Here is a 22,248-nt window from a genome sequence, read left to right as displayed (position 1 = left end):
CCTTTTAGCCTTTTTAGTGTTCCTTCACCCCACCCACACTAGAGCTATCTGTACCTTGTTTGTCCTGCTTTCTACCCTTAATTAGCACATTCCTTTAGATAATATCACCACCTTCAACACCTCTTTGTTCTTTTGTCTGTGACATCTTTTGGTTATCTCCACCTATCACTGGCCCTTTACCGAGCTCTTCTTGTCCCAACACCCCCCCCCCCCCACCACTTAAACCAGCTTATATTTCACCCCTTTCCTATTTTTATTTAGTTCTGTTGAAGGGTCATGAGGATTCGAAACGTCAACCGTGCTCTTCTCCACCGATGCTGCCAGACCTGCTGAGTTTTCCAGGTAGTTCTGTTTTTGTTTTTGCCTGCTGCCCTTGTCCTCCTAGATGGTAGTGATAGTGGGTTTGAAAGGTGCTGTTGAAGGAGCCTTGGTGAATTCCTGCGGTGCATCTTGTGGATGGTACACAGTACTGCTACTGTGCGTCAGTGGTGGAGGGAGTGAATGTTTGTGGATGTGGTGCCAATCAAGTGGGCTGTTTTGTTCTGGACGGTATCAAGCTTCTTAAGCTGCACTCATGCAGGCAAGTGGGGAGTATTCCATTACACTCCTGACCTGTGCCTTGTAGATGGTGGACAGGCTTTGGAGAGTCAGGAGGTGAATTACTCATGGTAGGATTCCTAGCCTCTGACCTGCTCTTGTAGCCACAGTATTTATATGGCTAGTCCAGTTCAGTTTCTGGTCAACGGTAGCCAGCAGAATGTTGATAGTCTGGGATTCCAGTGATGGTAATACCATTGAACGTCAAGGGGCGATGGTTGGATTCTCTCTTGTTGGAGGTGGTCGTTGCCTGACACTTGTGTGGCGCAAATGTTACTTGCTACTTGTCAGCCCAAGCCTGGATATTGTCCAGGTCTTGCTGCATTTGAACATGGACTGCTTCTGTCATAAAGCATCTTAAAAAAGAAGAGGCAGAGAATTTTAGGGGGGGACTTCCAGAGCTTGTGGCCTAGGCAGCTAAAAGCTAATGCTGGAGTGATGAAAATAGAGATCGCAAGAGGCTAGAATTGGAGGAGCACAGAGATCTAAATTGTAGAACTGAAGGAGGCTACATAGGGTGATACGAGTCTAAGAAGAAATTTGAAAACAAGCTTGAAAATTTTAAAACTGAGGTATTGACAGGCCCATAACCAGTGTAGGGGTGTGCATCTTGAGGCATTTCAGAGCAGTATAATCAGGCAAATGTTGAGACTGAGGCAAAGGAGAAAATATTATGACAGGTGACTAAATGCTTTGTCAAAGAGATATGTTTAAGGACAGTCTTAATGCAGTTGGAGAGGTTTAGGGAGGGAATTACAGAGCTGTGGCATGGATGACTGAAAGCACAGTCATCAATACTGGAGTGATAGGGGAATCCAGAAGAGGCCAGAATTAGAGTATCACAGAGTTTTTCGAGGGTTGTAACACTAGAGCTGGTTGCATCGATCGGGAGTGGTGAGGCTATGGAGGGATTTGAACATAATGAGAAATTTCAAGTTGTGGTGTTGACAGACAAGGAGCCAATGTAGTAAAATTTTCCTTGGTGTTTCACATGGGTGTTTCAAAGAAAATTTGACATCGAGTTGCAAAAAATGTTAGCAAAGTTGATTAAAAGATTGGTCAGTGGTAGATATTAAGGAGTGCCGTGAGGTGAAGAAGCTCAGGGCCTAGACAGCTGAAGGCACAGCTACCAATGGAAGAGCAAAGAGAATTGGGGATGCAGAGAGACCATAATTGAAGGACCGCAGAGTCCTTGGAAAGTTGTAGAGCTGGAGGAGGCTATAGGAAGGGGTAAGATCATGCTGGATTTGAAATACTAGGCATTTTTTTTAAAGATTAAGAATTTTTAATTTCAGACATTGATGGAAAAGGAACCAATGCAGGTTAGCAAGCACCATGGTGATTGATGAATGTGTCTGGTTAGGGTATGGGTAGCAGAAATTTGGATGACCTGAAGTTTTCATGGGTGGCAGATATGAAGCCAGCTGGAAGAGCATTGGAATAGTTCAGTCTGGAGATGACTGAAGCATGAACAAGAGTTCCAGCAACAGGTAGGCTGATGCAGCAGCAGGGGGAGCCAAGAGATTTTACAGAGGAGGAAGTAGGTGGTCTTGGTGATGGGGAGGGTATAGGTTGAGAAACTTAGCTCAGGGCCAAATTGTTCATGACCTGTTTCAGCATTAGATAGTTGCCAGGGAGGAGGATGGAATCAGTGTCCAGGGAATGGAATTTGTGGCAAGTGATCATCTTTGGATTCCTACATACTTTCAGCCTTTTCTTAAATCATGAACTTGGCAAGGTATGCTTTGGAACCTTCTCCTTCCATGGCTATTGACTACGTTGTAACATATATGCCAATAAAAAGTTTGTTTTACATGGCATAATGGCCCATGTTGGCTTATTTCCACCAGTCAAGTCTCTTGTATTGCTGTTCAACACGTTATCTCATTCAGTGCAACATACGTTGCACAGGCGAACACATAACAAGTGTGAAAGTGAAATAGTATGGATGCTGGAATCCTGAAACAAAAATAGGAATAGTTTTGCCAGATCATCAACCAGAAACATTATCATGTTTCACTCTCCACAGATGCTGCCTGATCTGCATTTTCTGTTTTTGTTTCATTGGTTCTTATTAATGTTCATTGGTTTGTAACATGTGGATGCAGTTTAAATTATAAGTTGTTTATTGTGTTTGGACGACAATAAAATATTACAAGATGGATTTTGTAATCTTGATCTTTTTAAAAAAAAGCCAAGGGATTGATTTTTAGTGATACAGATTTATTTATCAGTTTTTTTTCAGGTAAGAAATTTAAGAAGTTGCTTTTCACTGGATAAGTAGATTGTTAAAGATAAATTATTCTGTTTTAGTGATTTTTTTTGAATCAATCATAGATCACAAATCAAATAAGGTGTTATAAGTTTGATTTTTTAACATGTAAACCTATATTGAACTGTTCATTTTTAAAATTATTTCAGCCCATAGTGTAGTGGGCCTTCTGCTCACTAGTAAGACGGAACGAGGATCTTGGGAAGAGATGAATGCAGATCCTATTCTTGAAGAGACCTTAATTAAAAGATCACAACAGAAGAAACGGACATCTCCACTCAACTATAAAGAAAGATTGTTTGTTTTGACAAAGTCAAGATTAACGTACTATGATGGTCGTCCTGAGGTGAGATTGATTATTAATAAAATAGTGAAATTTATGTAAATTTATAGAATCCCAACAGATTGGGCAAGGTGGAAATTTTTTGAACATTTAGCTGAATGTTTCCTTTGGGAATTCATATATATATATATATATGTATAAAAGTGGAATTTCAGAGGATTGCCTGACTCCTCCTCATATTTCAGGATTTTTTTGACCATTTTCTACATAATAGTTTTTGGGGGAAAAAATTCATTCAAGAGTCATGCTTTAAGTCAAGTGTATTTGCATCATTTAAAAAAAAAACTGAAATGCAAGCTGAGTAAAATCTGCATGAGGTAAGCTTTGGAGTTGTTTATTCTTTCTGCAACTAACAAATAATTTGTCAGATATAAAAATAATAAAAACAAAAAACTGCGGATGCTGGAAATCCAAAACAAAATATGCCTGTTTCACACCCATTGTGTTGGAGAGCCTGTGGTTTAGGATGCCTTTTTATTCATTCACAGGATGCGGGTGTTGCTGGCAAGGCCTGCATTTATTACCTACCCCTAATTGCCCTTGAGAAGGCGGTGGTAAGCTACCTTTTGAATACAATTGAATGACTTGCCAGGCCATTTCTGAAGCAGTTAAGAATCAGTCATGATGCTGTGGGTCTGGAGTCACATGGAGGCCAGAACAGGTAAAGACAGCAGATTTCATAAGCAAATAAGAATAGGAGCAGGAATAGACCACATGGCCCCTTGAGCCTGCTCCACCATCCAGAAGGATTGCGGCTGATCTTCTACCTCAACTCCACCTTTTCACCTGCCCTTCATATGCCTCAATTCCTTGAGAGACCCAAAAATTTATCTATCTCAACCTTAAATATACTCAACAATGGTTTCCTTTCTTAAAGTATGAGTGAACCAGATGGGTTTTAATGACAAGCTGGTAGTTTTGTGGTCGCTAATAGTAGGTTTTTAATTCAAGATTTTTATTTAATTACCTGAATTTAAATTCTCCAGCTGCCATGGTGGAGTTTGAACTCATGCATCCAGATTACTAGTCCAGTACTATGGATTGCAAGTCTAATAACGTAACCACTATACAGCAGCACATGAAGTTGATAAGAGTTGGCTAGCATATGCCCTCCTCTTGAACAAAAACAAAAAAATGCTGGAAATACCCAGCAGGCCTGACAGCAGGGTATCAGCCATGATTGAATGGCAGAGCAGACTCGATGAGCCGAATGGCCTAATTTCTGCTCCTATGTCTTATGGTCTTATGGTCAGCTGTGGAGAAAAAGATGCCCCACAGATGCTGTCAGACCTATTGAGTTTTTCCAGAATTTTTTTGTTTTTGTTTCAGATTTCCAGCATCTGCAGTATTTTGCCTTTGCCGCTGTCTTGAGTTGTCAACACAGGAGGATTTAGAAACAGAAAAGGGCATGGGTTGTCCATCAAGATTTTCAAATATGAAACTAAAGGATGAACTTGTTCCAGGCTTGGGTATTTAGCATTGAGTAATTTGGAGTTATTTTGCTTAAGTCGATTAAGATGCCCAATTGATTTGTGAAAGCACATAACTTTCATCATTTTCTATTATTACTCAAAGGAAAGTTGTACTGATTTAAGTAAGTCTGATCATAATGATTGCTCTGTGTGTTTCCTTGCCGTGAAATTTAAGAAAAAAGCTTGTATTTGTTGCTTTGTCTTTTACTATCAGATGTTTTCTTGGGCCAATTCCAAAAGGTTTGGAGACACATATGGTAGCATATGCAAAAGATACAGGTTCAGCTTGGGTGACAAGGGATGCTGTGGTTATGCTATCGTATGTTTAGATATTGAACAGTACAAGCACACATGGAACCTCAAGATGCTCAGACTGCTTATAGGTGTTACCAGCATCATTATACCAAGGGGAAATCTAAGAGAAGGCGCCAAACTTGTAACATCTTCCTTTTTCTATTAGGGAGACCTGGCAGGAATTTCAATTAAAATGTGTCCATTAATCAGACAGCATACAATTGTTACAAATAACTTGTAAAGTATGATGAATTCACTGTGTGTAGTTCCAATTGTTGGCACTGATTCCTTAACAGGTCAGTCATTTATAATCTTGTTTTTTTGCTATAGATACATAGTCTACATCACACTGATGTTAAAACTATATAGTTTATAAATGACTGGAAATTGTTAACGAATTGTATCATATACATAGGAACATAGGGACATATGTTTCCAACCTAAGTATCAAATTGCTACAAAGTCTCAAAAAGGAATGAAACTGGATGGACCACCCAGCATCGACGTGGGCACCGGAAATGACAACGGCAAACTCAGCCCTGTCGGCTCTGCAAAGTCGTCCTTACTAACGTCGGGGGGCAAAATTGGGAGAGCTGCCTCATAGACTAGTCAAGCAACAGCCTGGCATCGTCACCCTCATGGAATCATATCTTACAGATAATGCCCGAGACATCACCATCACAATCCCTGAGTATGTCCTGTCCCACCAGCAGGACAGAACTAACAGATGTGGCGGCACAGTGGCATACAGTCAGGTGGGAGGTGCATGGGCACAGAAACCTCCTGCTGATAACCATGTACTGCCTTCCCTCAGCTGATGAACCAGTGGTGCTCCATGTTGAACACCACTTGGAGGAAGCACTGAGGATGGCAAGGACACAGACTGTACTCTGGGTGGGGGATTTCAATGTGCACCACCAAGAGTGGCTCGGTAACACCACTACTGACCGAGCTGGCTGAGTCCTAAAGGACGTAGCTGCTAGACTGGGTCTGCAGCAGGTGGTGAGAGAACCAACAAGATGAAAAAACATACGTGACCTCATCCTCACCAACCTGTCTGCCACAGATGCATCCGTCTGTGACAGTATCGGCAGGAATGACCACTGCACAGTCGTTGAGGGGACCAAGTCCTATCTTCACATTGAAGATACCCTCCATTGTGTTGTGTGGCACTCCCACTGTGCTAAATAGGATAGATTTTGAATAGATCTAGAAACTAAAGACTGGGCATCCATGAAGGCTTGGGCCATCAGCAGCAGCTGAATTGCAGAACACAATCTGTAACCTCAGGCCTGGCACATCCCTCACTCTGCCATTACCATCAAGCCAGGGGATCAACCCTGGTTCAATGAAGAGTGCAGGATGCATGCCTGGAGCAGAACCAGGCATACCTAAAAATGAGCTGTCAACCTGGTGAAGCTATAACACAGGATTACTTGTGTGCCAAACAGCGTAAGCAGCAAGTGATAGACAGGGCTAAGCAGTTCCACAATGAACTGATCATATCTAAGCTCTGCAATCGTGCCACATCCAGTTGTGAATGGTGGTGGACAATTTAACAGCTCACTGGAGGAGGAGGCTCCAGAAATATCCCCATCCTCAATGCTGGGGGCGCTCAGCACATCAAAGATAAGACCGAAGCCTTTGCTACATTCTTTGCCAGAAGTGCCGAGTGGATGATACATCTTGGCCTCCTCCAGAGGTCACCAGCATCACAGATGCCAGTCTTCAACCAATTCGATTCACTCCACGTGATGTCAAGAGATGGCTGAAGGCATTGGATACTGCAAAGGCTATGGGCCTTGACAATGTTTTGGCAAAAGTACTGAAGACTTATGCTCCAGAACTTGCTGCACCCCTAACCAAGCTGTTCCAGTACAGCTACAACACTGGCATCTACCCAGCAATGTGGAAAATTGCCCAGGTATGCCCTGTCTACACAAAGGACAAATCCAACCTGGTCAATTACTTCCCCGTTACTCTCTTCTCCATCATCAGTAAAACAATGGAAGGGGTCATCAACAGTGCTATCAAGCGGCACTTGCTTAGCAATAACCTGCTCACTGATGCCCAGCTTAGGTTCTGCCAGGGCCACTCAGCTCCTGACCTCGTTACAGCCTTAGTTCAAACATGGATAAAAGAGTTGAACTCCTGCGGTGAGGTGAGAGTGACTGCCCTTGACATCAAGGCTGCATTTGACTGAGTGTGGCATCAAGGAGCCCTGGCAAAACTGGAGTCAATGGGAATCTGGGGGAAAACTCTCCACTGGTTGTAGCCATACCTAACACAAAGGAAGGTGGTTGTTGGAGGTCAGTCATCTCAGCTCCAGCACATCACTGCAGGAGTTCCTCAGGGTAGTGTCCTAGGCCCACCCATCTTCAGCTGCTTCAACAATGACCTTCCATCCATCATAAGGCGAGAAGTGGGGATGTTCACTGATGATTGCACCATGTTCAGCACCATTCACGACTCCTCAGATGCTGAGGCAGACCATGTTCAAATGCAGCAAGACCTGGACAATATCCAGGCTTGGGCTTGCGCCATGCAAGTGTCACAGCAAATGGGGAAAATGCTCACCTGCAAGATTGAACGTACATATGAATGTACATATCCCAGCAGCAAAAAGGCTAGGCTAGACTAACCCTAGTGGATAATAAGACCAGTCTTCACAGGCCTTATTGAAGCTATTTGAAGCTATTCATTCTTGAGCTTTATCCGATTTCTTGTTTTGCTGTTAATAATATAGTATTTTGCATAGATTTTTAAACTAGTTAGTTTGTAAATGACAGAGGGCTGTTAATGGAAATTGACGCTGAGTTGAGTCTTTATCCTACCAAGTAACTTATACTTGGTAGCTGATGCAAGTACACAACCAATAATTTTAATGGGGCTTATTTACAATGGGGGAAGATTACACGCAAAGCCATTACATTTGCTTCCTGTTTATGCCATTTTGAAAATTCTTTCCTGAAGAAAAAAATAATTAATTTGGACAAAAATCTGAATTCTACTTCAATCTGCTTGCACTTGTTCCTTTAAGGATAATCTGTTATGTATCGTCTAATCCATTTGTTTGTAATTTGTGTGATGCAGCCTCACATTTCTCATTGCCTTAATGAAGCATCCAAGTATTTTGTAAATTATTATAGGGTTTTTAACTTCACAGCTCTACTAGGAGTTCATTTTATATGTCAGTCATTCCTGCTGCAAAGAGAACATATTGATTTTAGTTTTAAATCTACATTTTAATAGATTGAACTTGTGTCCCCTCATCATCCCCTGAATTTAATTTCAAATGATGTTCTGGAATTACCTTTTTAATACTTTTTTATCCTTCTTGAAAGGAAACATTTGAGAAGTGATCTTAAAGACTGAAGAGCTTATGCTTTTCCAGACTTTTTTCATAACTGAGCCCTTTACACCAGGATTATTCTCATGGCTGTTCGCTACTTCTTGCAATTTGACTAATACCTAGGAAACAATGGTTGCATATCAGCTATTTTCAGAATTGCACAACCTCTGCTGTTGGGATGGTTATGTTGAAGGTGGAATCACCTGCTCTGTGACTTCCCTTTGGTCATCTGCACAGAGCGATATAATTCCAACTACTTTAAAAGTTTCTGAAAATTCGTGTATTCTAACAGCCTATGATTCTATTTGAATTTGAGTCATGCTTTGTATAGCTGGTGTTACTCATTTGAATGATCCATAATTTTCACCTGAGATGGATTTGGGGTGGGCAGGAATCCCCACAGATCCTTGGCCATGGGGTCTGGACCATTTAACACCTGGACCTGATTTAAATTTGATGGGTTGCATGCAGAATGAATCAGTCAGTCCACCCACATGGCCCGTGCAATTGCTGGTGTGATATCAAATGCCGACCTGAAGTGGGGATGCACCTCTTAAAGTGGAGTTACATCCCCTGGTTGCATTTCCAATTAAGCAACCCTGCAAGAGTTTTTGGCAAGGTAGATGTGTCACAGGGCTAATCCCTGCTTTTGTGAGGTCCCAGTTGAGTAAGTGAGGGGCAATCTGCAATGGTGTACCATGGCCAAGATGAAGCAGACCTGGACAGAGGTGACTGGCAGGATCAGTGCCAATATCATCACTCCTAGAACCTGCCTTCAATACTGGAAGACATTCAATGACCTCATGAGCAGCAACAGTGAGTAAAGGTCTTCACCATTTGCTAGCACCTTGCAGCATTATCTGACATCCTCCCATCATTCAGCAATTTCTTTTCCCACATTTTCCCCAGGTAATCACGAGGTGAAACCAAAACATTTTTTTTCCTTATTCTAAACAGTCTGAACTCTTTCTTCACACCACTCATCAAACACCATTCTCTCCACGCACACTACCACTTGCACATGCAGCAACTGCATCCATCACTGCTTCCTCATTTCATATCAGAAATTCTCCTCTTTACATTCATCACCCCCCAACCTCATTCCGTATTAATTTTTCTCCACCCAGCACTGCATGCACAAGCCCAACACAACTCTATTACCTTCTCAACAGCCACTCGCTAACTCCCAGCTTCCTCTCACCTTGCTGCATTGAATAACCTGCACATAATGTTATGGAGAGATCCAAGGTCGAAGGATTGTGGTCCCAGTATTTAGATGTTGCAGGCAGAACAAACAAACCCAATACATCATTAGCCCAGGCAGTTATGAGCTTCTGTGATGGAGAGTCTAGTGGCATACTGCAGCAGTATATCTGCATATTACTTAAGTGATGAATACCTAGTTTCATGATTCATGTTAATATTTTAGATGTAATGTTTAGTTCTGGCAAGGTTGTTGCTAAGAAGGTCAGGTAACTAAAATGCTGGGCTTTAGAGATTTCCAGAACATCCAAAAGAAAATGGCAGTTCAGAAGGTTACCCATGTTTGTTGAATAGAGTCAGAATAGAAGAGAGAGAGCCATAAAACAGCAGGTAAATTGACTTATCTGGAGAACTGAAGCTGTGATGTCGACACTGCTTGTGAAGAAGCGCAATCCAAGAGATTTTTTTGAGTTAGAGCTAAATTAGTTTAAAAGCATTCAGTGAACCCTGAAAGGCTATATCATCATGGAGATGGGTGGAGTTTAAGAAGGTTTCCTAGTTTCAATTTATCTGTGTGCTTGCAACTAACACCCTCTACCAGCAATTTGGACCTCATGTGGTTTTCAGTTCACAGAGATGCCTTGGGAGCTGTTAGCAGGCTCCAGGCAGTTGGGGCTCAAGAGAAGTCCTGGGGAGCTGAGAAGGTGGCAGAAGGCCGCTGGTTTCGTGCTGAAGGCAGTTATGGCTCAGAGAAGCTTTGGGAGCCATTTATAGCTTGGTGCAGCTGGGAGAGTGGAGTTTGAAGAAACCCAAGGTCCGTGCCAGCTTAGTGAAGCTAGCAAAAGCATTGGAATTATGCCAGTAATTAGAGGCGGGGGTGCCTCTATCGAGGGGTGAGCAGTTGTTGAGGCATTCTGAGTCAGAATGGTTTTTGAGGGAATTCAGAGGCTGGACCTTTGAAAGTGAAGAGTTGAAATTCCTTGTGAGGGAGATAGAGTTTCAGCAAGATTTTCTGACTGACAGTGGCCACTGATGTCTGGGTGGATTGCTGAGAAATCTGTGGTACCCATCTTGGTTGCATCTGCCATTTAATGTGCAATATGGTGATTGACCACAGCTTGCCTGTTAATTCATATTTACCTCATGTTAAACCTGAATGTTAGAGTATACGATTGATATTGTAGATTGTTTTACTTTTCTGACCTTGTATGGTAAAGTTTATTTTTTGCTTACAGCCATGGAATCTTGTGACTTTTTTCTCCTAGTGAGTAACTGGGATTTCAAACTTTGTCTACTTTAAACAAAAAGTTATTGGTCCCTAACCGGGTCATAACTCTTAGATCCCTTCACACACCTTCGCAAATATGAAGCAAGCTTGGAAACCTCAACCTGCGCTCTCAAAATTGTTACCTGCTGCTTCTATCTTACATCCTGATTCATGTAATTTACCGCTTTTGTATTGGTCTTTGTCAACATGGAGCACCATCATGCAGATGAAGCACCTTAGAGGAGCACAGATACCATGCAGATGCTATGTCACTTACTCCATCACTCCCAAGCAATAGTTCTGATGTTGGTATTGTGCATGGGATAGCTTGTGAGCTACAGAAATCTGCACTTGGTGAAACATTCTGAATCAGTGGCAGCAGTGGATTCTTTTTTTATTCAGTCTTGGGATGTGGCTAGGCCTGGATTTATTGCCCATCCCTAATTTCCCTGGAGGTGGTGGTGAAGAGCTGCCTTCTTGAACCACTGCAGTCCATGCAGTGTATGTACGCCCACAATGCTGGTAGAGAGGAAGTTTCAGGATTTTTACCAAGCAGCAGGAACGGCACTGTAGTTCCAAGTCAGTGTGATGTGTGACATGGAGGGTAACTTGCAGGTGGTGTCCGTGCGATGGCTGCCCTTGTTCTCCTATGTGGCAGAGGTAGTGGGTTTGGAAGGTGCTTCCAAACCTCGATGAGTTGTTACATTGCATCTTGTATATGGCACACACTGCTCCCACTGGTGGAGGAAGAGAGTGTTTAATGTGGTGGAAGGGTGCCAATCAAGTGGGCTGCTTTGTCCTGGATGGTGTCGAGCTTCTTGAAAGTTGTTGGAGCTGCGCTCATCCAGCTATGTAGATGACTATCCACCACACGCCTGGCTTGTAGATGGTGGGCAGACATTGGAGAGGGAGTAGGTGAGGTACTCGCTGCAGAATTTAGAGCTTCTGATCTCCCGTTTTTAGCCACTATATTTATATGGCTGGTTCAGTTAAGCTTCTGGTGAATAGTAATCCCCAGGATAGTGATAGTGAGGTATTCAGTGATGGTAATGCCGTTGATTGTACTGGGAGAAAGGCTGGATTCCCTTTTACTGGATATGGTCATTGCCTGGCACTTGTGTGGTACAAATGTTACTTGCTACTTATCAGCCCTAGTCTGAATGTTGTCCAGGTCTTAGTGCGCATGGACAAGTATTTCTATGCTTTGCTGTTAATCCACCCCTGCCACCACCATCCCCCCCCTCCCCCCACCCACCCTGTGTAGTCCCTTCTTACCCATTAGTGCCATAGCCTGTACTGAATTCCTGGCAGTTTCCAGTCCTGAGTATCTGCTCTCCACTGCTACCACTTCCTATTCTTATGCTTTTGTGACTGGAAGGCTGTTTTCAGTAAGGTTCCATAGGGCTCAGGTCTAGGTCTCTTGCTTTTTGTGGTATATATCAATGATTTGGACTAAAATATAGGGGGCTTGAATAATAAATTTACAGAGGTTACAAAAATTGGTCTGGTTAATAGTGAGGAAGAAAGACTGCAGGAGGATATTAATATATTAGTTATGTGGGCATAAAAGTGGCAAATAGAGTTCAGTTTGGAGAAGTGCTCTCCACTTGACTGGATGAGTGCAGCTCCGAAACACTCAAGAAGCTTGACACCATCCAGGACAAAGCAGACAGCTTGATTGGCACCCCTTCCACAAACATTCACTCCTCCACCACCGACGAACAGTGGCAGCAGTGTGTACCATCTACAAAATGCACTGCAGAAACTCAACAAGGCTCCTTGGGCAGCACCTTCAAAACCCTCGACCGCTACCATCTAGAAGGACAAGGGCAGCAGATAGATGGTAATATGGAAGTTCCCTTCAACGTCACTCAGCATCCTGTCTTGGAAATATATCGCTGTTCCTTCACAGTCGCTGAGTCAAAATCCTGGAACTCCCTCCCTAACAGCATTGTATGTGTACCTACAACACAGTACGTGTACCTACAACACAGGGACTGTAGTGGTTCAAGAAGGTAGCTCATCACCACCTTCTTGAGGGAAATTAGGGATGGGCAATAATTGCTGGCTTAGCCAGCGACGCACACATCCTGTAAATCAATTTTTAAAAATTGAGAGTTAATGCATTTAGGGAGGGCAAAAATGGCAAATGAATACACAAATGTTAGGATATTGAGAAGTGTGGGGGAGCACTTGGGCTGCATAACCATAGATCCGTGAAGTAAGCATGAGAGAGAGATGAGATGAATAAGAAGGCAAATAGGATACTTAAGCTGCTTTAGAACTGTGTAAAATACTAGTTACCTCGCGTTCTGGTCACAGTTCTATAGGAAGGATATGATTGCATTAGAGAGATTCTGAGATGGCCCAGAGAAGTCTGAGGGGAGATTGAAGTGAGCTGCATAAAATTGTGAGGGGCCATAATAAAAAGGGAAGACCTTTTTCCCTTAGCAGAAGAATTGGGAGATGTTCAGAAATGTTTTCACCCAGAGGGTGGCGGTTTCTGAAACTTACTGCCTGAAAGAGTCGTAGAGGCATAAATCACATTGTATTTAAATTTACTGGATAAGCCTTTCAGGTGTTGTAACCCTACAAGACTTTGGACCAACAGCTGGAAAGTGGTATTAGGCTGGAGAAATATTCTTTGGCCAGCACAGGCACAATGGGTTGAATGGCTTCCTTCTGTGCTGTATATTTTTATTTTTCTCTGAAAAAGAATGCTGGTGTGTGACCAAGCACAAATTTTAGGAGCTTCCTATGTGTAGGTGTGTTTCACTTCCTCATTGCATCAACTCAGACGTGCTGCTATTTGTGTCTCTGCTTGGAAGAATTTGATACACCCTGTGCAATGACGAGTGAGATGATTGGGGTGGGAATAACCGCATGGCTGTGTGGCATCAAATATGGTCCAGCGCTTTCTTTGTGTCCCTCTTGTATTTGAAGCTTAAGTTACACTGGAAGAAGAGGGAGAACTGTGTTTAATCCAACATCAGAGTCACTAAATGAGCTGCTAATAAGAAATCTGATCCACCATTATATATTTTACAATGTTCTACCAGCATAAGACTTCAGTAAAAAAAAAGGTATTTTAATGGTTGCTCTTTATTTAATACCGGAGCAAGAGGTAATTCTCAAAATATGACTTTTAAAACTGACTTTTAAAGTTTTTAATGGTATCAATTGGAGTAGAATAACAGCAGAGTACTTTACCTTCTATAAAGTACACTTGAGGTATATCACTAGTTATGCCGAGCCTTGCACTGATTCTGTAAGTTTGTAAAGTATCCACTCATTTTAAGACCTGAATTGAGCGTATCGGTAATGTAAGTTATAAAGATGTACACGGTGACTCAGATTATTTTTGTAAATTCTAAAGCGCAAGGGTAACTTAATGCTACAGAATCTTCTTTCATCTTTCCTTGTACCCACCAATGCCAAATAGGTGTTGGTTGAGGAAAATTTCATATCTCCTATGGAAAAACATTAACCAACGATTGATAAATAAATGCATGCCAACGTATAAAACCTGGATCAGTTTAACAGTTCCAGAAATGCTCATAGTATCCCAAAGAAATTAACTCCTCAATAACCAACATACAACTCAGCTGTTTCTGTATATCAGTGGAGTAAATTGAATTGACTTCTGTGATGGTGATGGGGCCCTCGGGAGGAGTTTGAGTTCGATTAACTACTTAACACTTCTGGTTGAAGATGTGCTGCCACCTCTGATAGGTTTGCCCTGCTACCTGAGATTGTGGGAGTCTGGGATGTTGGCTGTTTGGTATGAATTTGAGTTTAACTATAAGATCATAAGAAATAGGAGAAAGAACAGCCATTCGGCCAATCAAGCCTACTCTGCCAGTCAATAAGACCATACCTGCCCATGACGCCCGCCTCCGTCCCCCACAAATAATCCTTGATTCCCTTGTAGATCAAAAATTTGCCTAACTTGGCCTTGAAGACATTCAATGATCAAGCCTCCTCCATTCTCTGTGAATTCACATGGGGGAGTGATCGAGTTGGGCCTGCTGCCTCCGGAGGCATGCCACCTCATAGATCCCCATGCCACCTCATTCTCCTTCTTCCACCTCCATAGTCACTCACTCAGTATCTTGTGGAGATGAAAAAAGATTTCTAACAATCTGATAGAGTTCTTATTCTTGATACAGTCTCACACTTTGTGCAGATAAAACTTCATTCATGAAACCCATTCAAAGATTTCAAATCCCCTCACGTGGTCAATCTGTTATTAAAAAAAACAGGAATAATTTTATTCAATAACCACATCAAAAACATTTACTCCTTTCTTGTAAATCTTTGAAAACTGTCAATTAAGATGTGTACTCGGCCCCCTGCTGAGCTAAGTGGTTTTGGAACTTTTGAAACCGAGCCAAGCATTCATTATATAATAGCCCTTGGGAAATGTCAACGATGAAATCTATTGTAACCACATAGACAGACTAACTGCGTACAATGGGTCACAAATTCATTGCATAGGTACATTGACATTGAAATGTAGCTACGGCAAGTCTGCATGGTAACCACAAGTATTCTACCTGGTGGCCATGAGCAGAACAATAGTTGCAAGGTTACCGGCATTTACAGAACTCAACATTGTGACCATACACAAGCTCACCAAAATACTAATCGCTGCAGAAGAGGCTGAGAATAATCATTTTGAGTCAGTCCATGACCCACAACAGATGCACCCAGATAGATTCAACACCATAGGGAACTTTAGAGATGATGCTGTATTACACCTCTGGGAAGATGCAATTTTATTGATCAACCCTCCTAGAAAATGCAGTCTGCACATACAGGAGAAGCTAAAGAGTGAGCTGGATGATATGAAGTGTAACAGCATTATCTGTTGTGTGCATGAGTACACCAACTGGTGCAGTTCAATCATCTGTGTACTGAAAAAGATGGCACAATCCAGGTATGCTTACACCCAAGACATCTAAATCTCACTTTAAAGAGGTGTTTGCACAAGATTCCAGTGTTAGAGAATTGAATCCCAAATTTACAGGAGCAAGGTTTTTCTCCAAGTTGGACACCAAGGATACTGGGTGGTTTATTTGGCAGAGGGATCTTGATAAATCACTGCTTTTTAGGACACCATTTGGAAGATACTGCTTCCACAGATTGCCCTTTTATTTATCCATCCATTAGAATTTATTCTAGCAGCATATGGACAAAACTACAGGAAATACCCCTGATGCATATACATCACCAATGATATTACGGTAATGGGCAAAACCAAAGAAGAGCATGAACAAAATCTACATTCACTAATAGCTGCAGTTTGTTGTGAAGGACCCGTCTCCAAAAGCAAGAAATGCTGGGTGAAGGTGGGTCAAATTAACTTTCTCGGTTCTATCTACTCTAGTTTTGGGATCCGTTCTGACCTACGTAGACTTGGAGTTGTGCGAGACATGTCTATGCCTAGGACAAAGAGGACTTGCAGAGATGCCTCGGAGTTTTCAACTTAGCACCGTTCGCCGATAGAGCATTATCATTTAGAGTGCTGCTAAGGAAGGATGCTCCATATGTATGGCAGGAAGACCAACACATGTTAGAGTCACTTAAGCAGGCATCGTCAGGAGAGACATGTGTTCTACAACACCGACCCAAGAAAGGAGACAATCTTAGAGGTCGATGCATCTCAAAAAGAGTTAGGAGCGTGCATTATGAAAGATGGCAAACTAATTGCATATGGTTCCAAAAGTCTTATCACAAGTGCAATCCAATTATTCAAGCAGAGAGTGCGATGCTTGATTTGGTATTCCATATCACAGGGTTTCACATGTACCTTTTGGTAAATGATTCATTGTGGAGACTGACCACAAACCATTGGAAATAATTTGGCGCAAGCCACTGACAAGTGTGCTACTCAGGCTACAATAACTTATGATAAAAATACAGGGCTACGACTTCAACATCTGTTACAAACCTAATAGTAAAATGACTACTTCAGGCACACCGAGCAGCTTACCCAACCTGGGGAAAAAAAAGAGCACATGTCTTGCTAGATCTACTAGTAGATGGCATAGACATCGATGTAGAAATGTACTGAACATCAGTCTGATGAATTTTGGTCAACACAAGTCCAACAACTTCAGGAAGAAACGGCATATGATCCATGACTGAAGGCATTATGGAGAGCTATTGTAGAAGGTTGGCCTGATGGACTACAAGAAGTGCCAGACACCCCCAGATGTTTTTGGCCATACTGAGACATGATTTTCAAGGGAAAGCAGGTGGTTGTGCTTGAAGCCCTTTGCCAGGACATATTTTACAGTTATACTAGATACATATGACATAGATACATATGTTCATAGAGTGAACATGGTGCCTGGCAAGGTATGTGTTGTATTGGCCAGGTTTCAACAATGACATCGAGAAGGCAGTGAGAATGTATAAAACATGCCACGGACACCAGCCACATTAACACAAAGACCCTTTACACCATTACCAAGTTCCATGGTCTAAAATTGCAACATATTTATTCACTATTCATGAAGACAATTTTCTTTTAGTCACTGACTACTTTTCCAAGTTTTCCATCAGACAATTCAAGGATACCTCAATGCCAGGCACATTGAGTTCAGTTTTCAGCTTGTTTGATATGCCTGAAGAGATCATATTGGACAATGGACCATAGTACATTGGTTGACCTTTTGGTGACATGTGCTAAATTGGGCATGAACCATTTGACAGCCTTGCCACACTATCCCAGATCCAACGGTGTCACTGAGCGAATGGTTTGCACTGTTAATTGAAAGTGCAGGGAAATGAAACAAGATCTCTGTATTGCCATGTTACATGTAAGAGCAACACCTTTAGATATGGGCCAACCATCACCAGCAGAAATCGTGTTCGGCAGGCAGTTAAGGACAATCTTGCTGAGCTATCAACTGTCCCATTTCTCAGAAGTGCAGGAGAAACTTCTCAAAAAACAAGGGAGAATGAAGATGGGATATGACTGCCTTGCAGGTGCGGAACTGCCTAGTCTCGCATGTGGGATGAAAGGTTCAAGTCATACATCCTACCCAAGGTACTTGGTTATCCGCAGAAGTATCCAGAGTGTGCAGCCTAAATCCTATTAAGTCAAGGGGTGGCATAGTGGTATTGTCACTGGAACTGGTATTCCAGAGACCCAGGGCAATGCTCTGGGGACCGGGGTTCAAATCCCACCACGGCAGATGGTGAAATTTGGAATTCAATAAAAATCATGAGCATCATGTTGTAAAAACCCACCTTTAGGGAAGGAAATCTGCCATCCTTCCTTGGTCTGGCCTACATGTGACTCCAGACCCACAGCAATGTGGTTGACTCTTAACTGTCCTCTGAACAAGGGCAATTAGGGATGGGCAATAAATGCAGGCTGAATCAGTGATCCCCACACCCAATGAATGGAGCGATGTTAAGAAGAAGCAGAAGCCAGCGAAGGGAATTGTTTAACTGTATAACACCTAGCAGTCCAACTGTGCGTAGAACACATCCAAAGATTGACTTGGAGAGTGAAATTGTGAGTGAAAGGCCACCATGAAAACGATTAACATTCAGACAATACACAAGATACAAAAGCAAAATACTGCGGATGCTGGAAATCTGGAAAACGGAAAATGCTGGAAAAGCTCAACATCTGTGGAGAGAGAAACAGTGTTAATGTTTCGAGTCCATAAGACTATTCTTCATACCAACACAAGTCAAGAACACCCAAGTCTAGATCTCAGATACCATTACGAGATCTGAGAGGAGCGTTGAAGCACATTATACAGACACTCGTAAATTCTTAAATCCTTAAACTCTTGAACACAGATTTTTACTTGTAAATAACTTTCAGAACTACTCATATGTATTTTTATAATATCTGTAATGTTATCTTGGGGGGAAGAAAAGAGGATGTTGTGATATCACTGAGAGTATATGCTATTGAGTCAGTAGCCAGGATATAAACCATGTAACCAGTAGACATTGTTCAGAGGAGCTTTCAATTTGGCTAATGGCATGTGGTGTGAAGCAGTTGCAGCTGTACTTTGCTGTTAACAATAGCTGTTGAATATTCATAGTAAATCTGTCTGCTGAGCACTCCTGCACGAAATCTTCAAATAAAACCGAACCTATGTTTAGTTCTATGTGAGATTGGAAAGTTTATATTAAGCAAACAGAAATACAAAAGTGTCCTTGCTGGCTTTCTGCAAGAACAACTTAGCTGGTCCCATTTCTCTGCCTTTTTCATGTAACCCGGAACTTGTTTTTTGCTTCAGTTAATTAAGCAATTCTCTTTTGAAGGCCACAATAGAAGCTGCTTCCACCACACTCAGCAGTGCATTCCAGACCCTAACCACTCGCTGTATAAAAAGGGTTTTCCTCATGACACCTTTAGTTCTTTTGCCATTCACTTTAAATCCTCTGGTTCTCGACCCTTCCAACAATGGGAACAGTGTTTCCCTATCTACTCTGTCCAGACTCCTCATGATTTTGAACATCTGTATCAAACCTCCTCTCAACCTTCACCCAGGAGAACAGCCCCAGCTTCTTCAATCTCTCCATGTAACTTCAGTCTCTCATCCCTGAAATTATTCTTGTAAATCTTTGCATCTTCTACACGAGGACTGTGAAGAAGCTATTAAAGTGTGGAGCCCAGAATTGGACACTACTCCATTTGAGGCCAAACCAGTGTTTTATAAAGGTGCACCAAAAATTCCTTGCTTTGTACTCCAGGCCTCTATTTCTAGAGCCCAGGACACGATGTGCCTTATTCACCTTTTTCTCAACTTGCTCTGCCACCCTTAATGATTTGTGCATAAATACATCCAGGTCCCTCTGCTCCTTCACCCACTTTAGAATTGTATCCTTTATTTTGTATTGTCTACATTTCGGTGGGAAGAAAATGGATCACTTTATAATTCCCTGCATTAAATTTCATCCGCCCAATCCACCAGTCTGTCAAGTTTTGTGGTATCTACAAATTTTGAAATTGTGCTCTGAACACCCAAATCTAGATTATAAATATAGATCAATAAAAACACCAGTCCTAAAACTCATCCTTGGGGACCTCCAGTCTGGGGGAAAAAAAGGTCTGTATATTGATTTTAATTTCAGGAGACTTGGTTTCTCATTATAGCTCAAAAATAACTACACACCCACAAACACATAAACATAGCTTTAAAAAAAATCTATTGATATCGCACAGGCAATTGATAGTACTTTATAAATTTTTATGACGAATGGTAACATCAATTAAGTCCAAGTCCAGATTTGCTTTTAATACAAATCACTTGATGCTGCTTCACTTATGATCCATATTTCCATCAGCTAGGAACACTACTACCAGAGACCTCTGGCAAAAAATTACTATTTAGCAACAACTACTTCTTTAGTTGTTACATTTTGCTATGGGCCGGTTTTGCTCATTTCCCAGAGGCCGTTCCAGCATGTGATATTCTATTGTTAGATGAAAAATTCACACTTTTGTGAAAGCTTTTTTCTGCATAATTAAAAACTCCCTAAAAAGCATTCTGAAAAGCCAACAATGTTGAAATAGTCTTTGGAAATGGGCAAGGTCATTTAATTCAGGCTGCCATGTTGACATTCCTAAGCTGTTAAGATGGCATCCTGTGTACCTCCTTTTCTATGCAATTGTTTAGAAAGGACTAGTGTATGACCCTCAGCATGATGTAAACTGAAAGCTGACCTCAAGCAAGATGACAAAAAGGGAGGTGGTGACCAGCTTGACGTTTGGAGTACCTGTTTTATATCCATTAATCAGAATAGTTACATACATGATCAACACTGGGTAAACTGCCAGACCCAAAAAAGGGTGTTATATAGTATATGGTTGTTCTACAAGTGAGAGGTGTCATGGTGAGGTTGCAGTGCTCTTAAGATGGACGAGGAGGAGGAGGATGATTACATCAACACACCCTTTGCTGACTGTTTGTCCGCCATCTGGAATCAGTAAACTGCTCTTAAATGTCATGGATTGTAGGGCAGGCAATGGAGCAATGGTATTGTCAATGGACTGGTAATCCAGAGACCCAGGGTAATGCTTGGGGAACCTAGGTTCAAATCCCACCATGGCAGATGGTGGAATCTGAATTAAAAGTTTAATTTTGACCATGAAACCATTGTTGTTTGTCGTAAAACCCCGTCAGGTTCACGAATGCCGTTTAGGGAAGGAAATTTTCTGCCCTCACCTGGTCTAGCCTACATGTGACTCCTGATCGGCATAGTGTGGTTGACTCTTAAATGCTCTCTGAAATAGCTGGGAAAACCACTCAGTTGTATCAAACCACTAAAAAGTCAATAAAAAGCAATGAAACCGGATGGACCACCCGGCATCAGCCTGGGCATCGGAAATGACAACGGCAAACCCAGCCCTGTCTACCTTTTAAAGTCCTCCTTACTAACGTCTGGAGGCTTGCGCCAAAATAGAAACCTATAAAACTCTAACAGGACTTGACAGGGTAGATGCAGAAAGGATGCTCCCGATCGTGGGGGAGTCCAGAACCAGGGGTCGCAGTCTGAGGATACAGGGTAGACCATTTAGGACTGGGATGGGGAGAAATTTCTTCGCCCAGAGAGTGGTGAGCCTGTGGAATTCGCTACCACAGAAAGTAGTTGAGGCCAAAACATTGTATGTTTTCAAGAAGGAGTTAGATATAGTTCTTGGGGCGAAAGGGATCAAAGGATATGTGGGGAAAGCGGGAGCAGGCAATTGAGTTGGATGATCAGCCATGATAATGAATGGTGGAGCAGGCTCGAAGGGCCGAATGGCCTACTCCTCCTATTTTCTCTGTTTCTTAGTAGACATACACACTGAGTCACACCTTACAGATGATGTCCCAGACACCACCATCACCGTCCCTGGGTATGTCCCATCCAACCGTCAGGACAGACCCAGCAGAGGTGGCGGCATGGTGGTACACAGTTGTGAGGGAGTTGCCCTGGGAGCCTTCAACATCGACTCTGGTCCTCGTGAATTCATGACATCAGGTCAAACATGGGCACCGATACCGCCTGCTGATTACCATGTATCGCCCTCCCTCAGCTGATGAATCAGTGCTGCTCCATGTTGAACACCACTTGGAGGAACAACTAAGGGTGGCAAGGGCACAGAATGTATTCTGGGTGGGGGACTTCAATGTCCATCACCAAGAGTGGCTCGGTAGCACCACTACTGACTGAGCTGGCTGAGCCCCAAAGGACATAGCTGCTAGACTGGATCTGCGACAGGTGGTGAGGGAACAGATGAGAGGGAAAAACATACTTGACCTCATCCTCACCAGCCTCCCTTTTGCAGATGCATTTGTCCATGACAGTATCGGTAGGAGTGACCACCGCACAGTCATTGTGGAGAAGAAGCCCCGCCTTCACATTGAGGATACCCTCCATCGTGTTGTGTGCCGCTATCACCTTGTTAAGTGGGATAGATTTCAA

At 42.4% G+C, this 22,248-nt stretch overlaps 1 protein-coding gene across 4 annotated transcripts in view; it reads left to right on the top strand.

Annotated features, from left to right (window-relative positions):
- tec (tec protein tyrosine kinase) overlaps nucleotides 1–22,248 on the top strand; it is a 182,611-nt gene that overhangs the window by 22,242 nt on the left and 138,121 nt on the right. For all 4 annotated transcript variants that reach the window (XM_078547497.1, XM_078547488.1, XM_078547506.1 and 1 more), the window contains one exon: nucleotides 3,019–3,215. In XM_078547497.1, coding sequence (XP_078403623.1) covers nucleotides 3,078–3,215 — 138 coding nt within the window. In that variant the 5' untranslated portion in view covers nucleotides 3,019–3,077. Of the gene's footprint in view, nucleotides 1–3,018; nucleotides 3,216–22,248 lie in introns of those variants that run through there.

The sequence above is a fragment of the Cetorhinus maximus genome, chromosome 1 (genome assembly GCF_964194155.1).
Source record: "Cetorhinus maximus chromosome 1, sCetMax3.hap1.1, whole genome shotgun sequence".
Classification (NCBI taxonomy): domain Eukaryota; kingdom Metazoa; phylum Chordata; class Chondrichthyes; order Lamniformes; family Cetorhinidae; genus Cetorhinus; species Cetorhinus maximus.
Note: the sequence above shows the minus strand (reverse complement) of the source record. Positions and strands in the feature narration are given on the sequence as shown.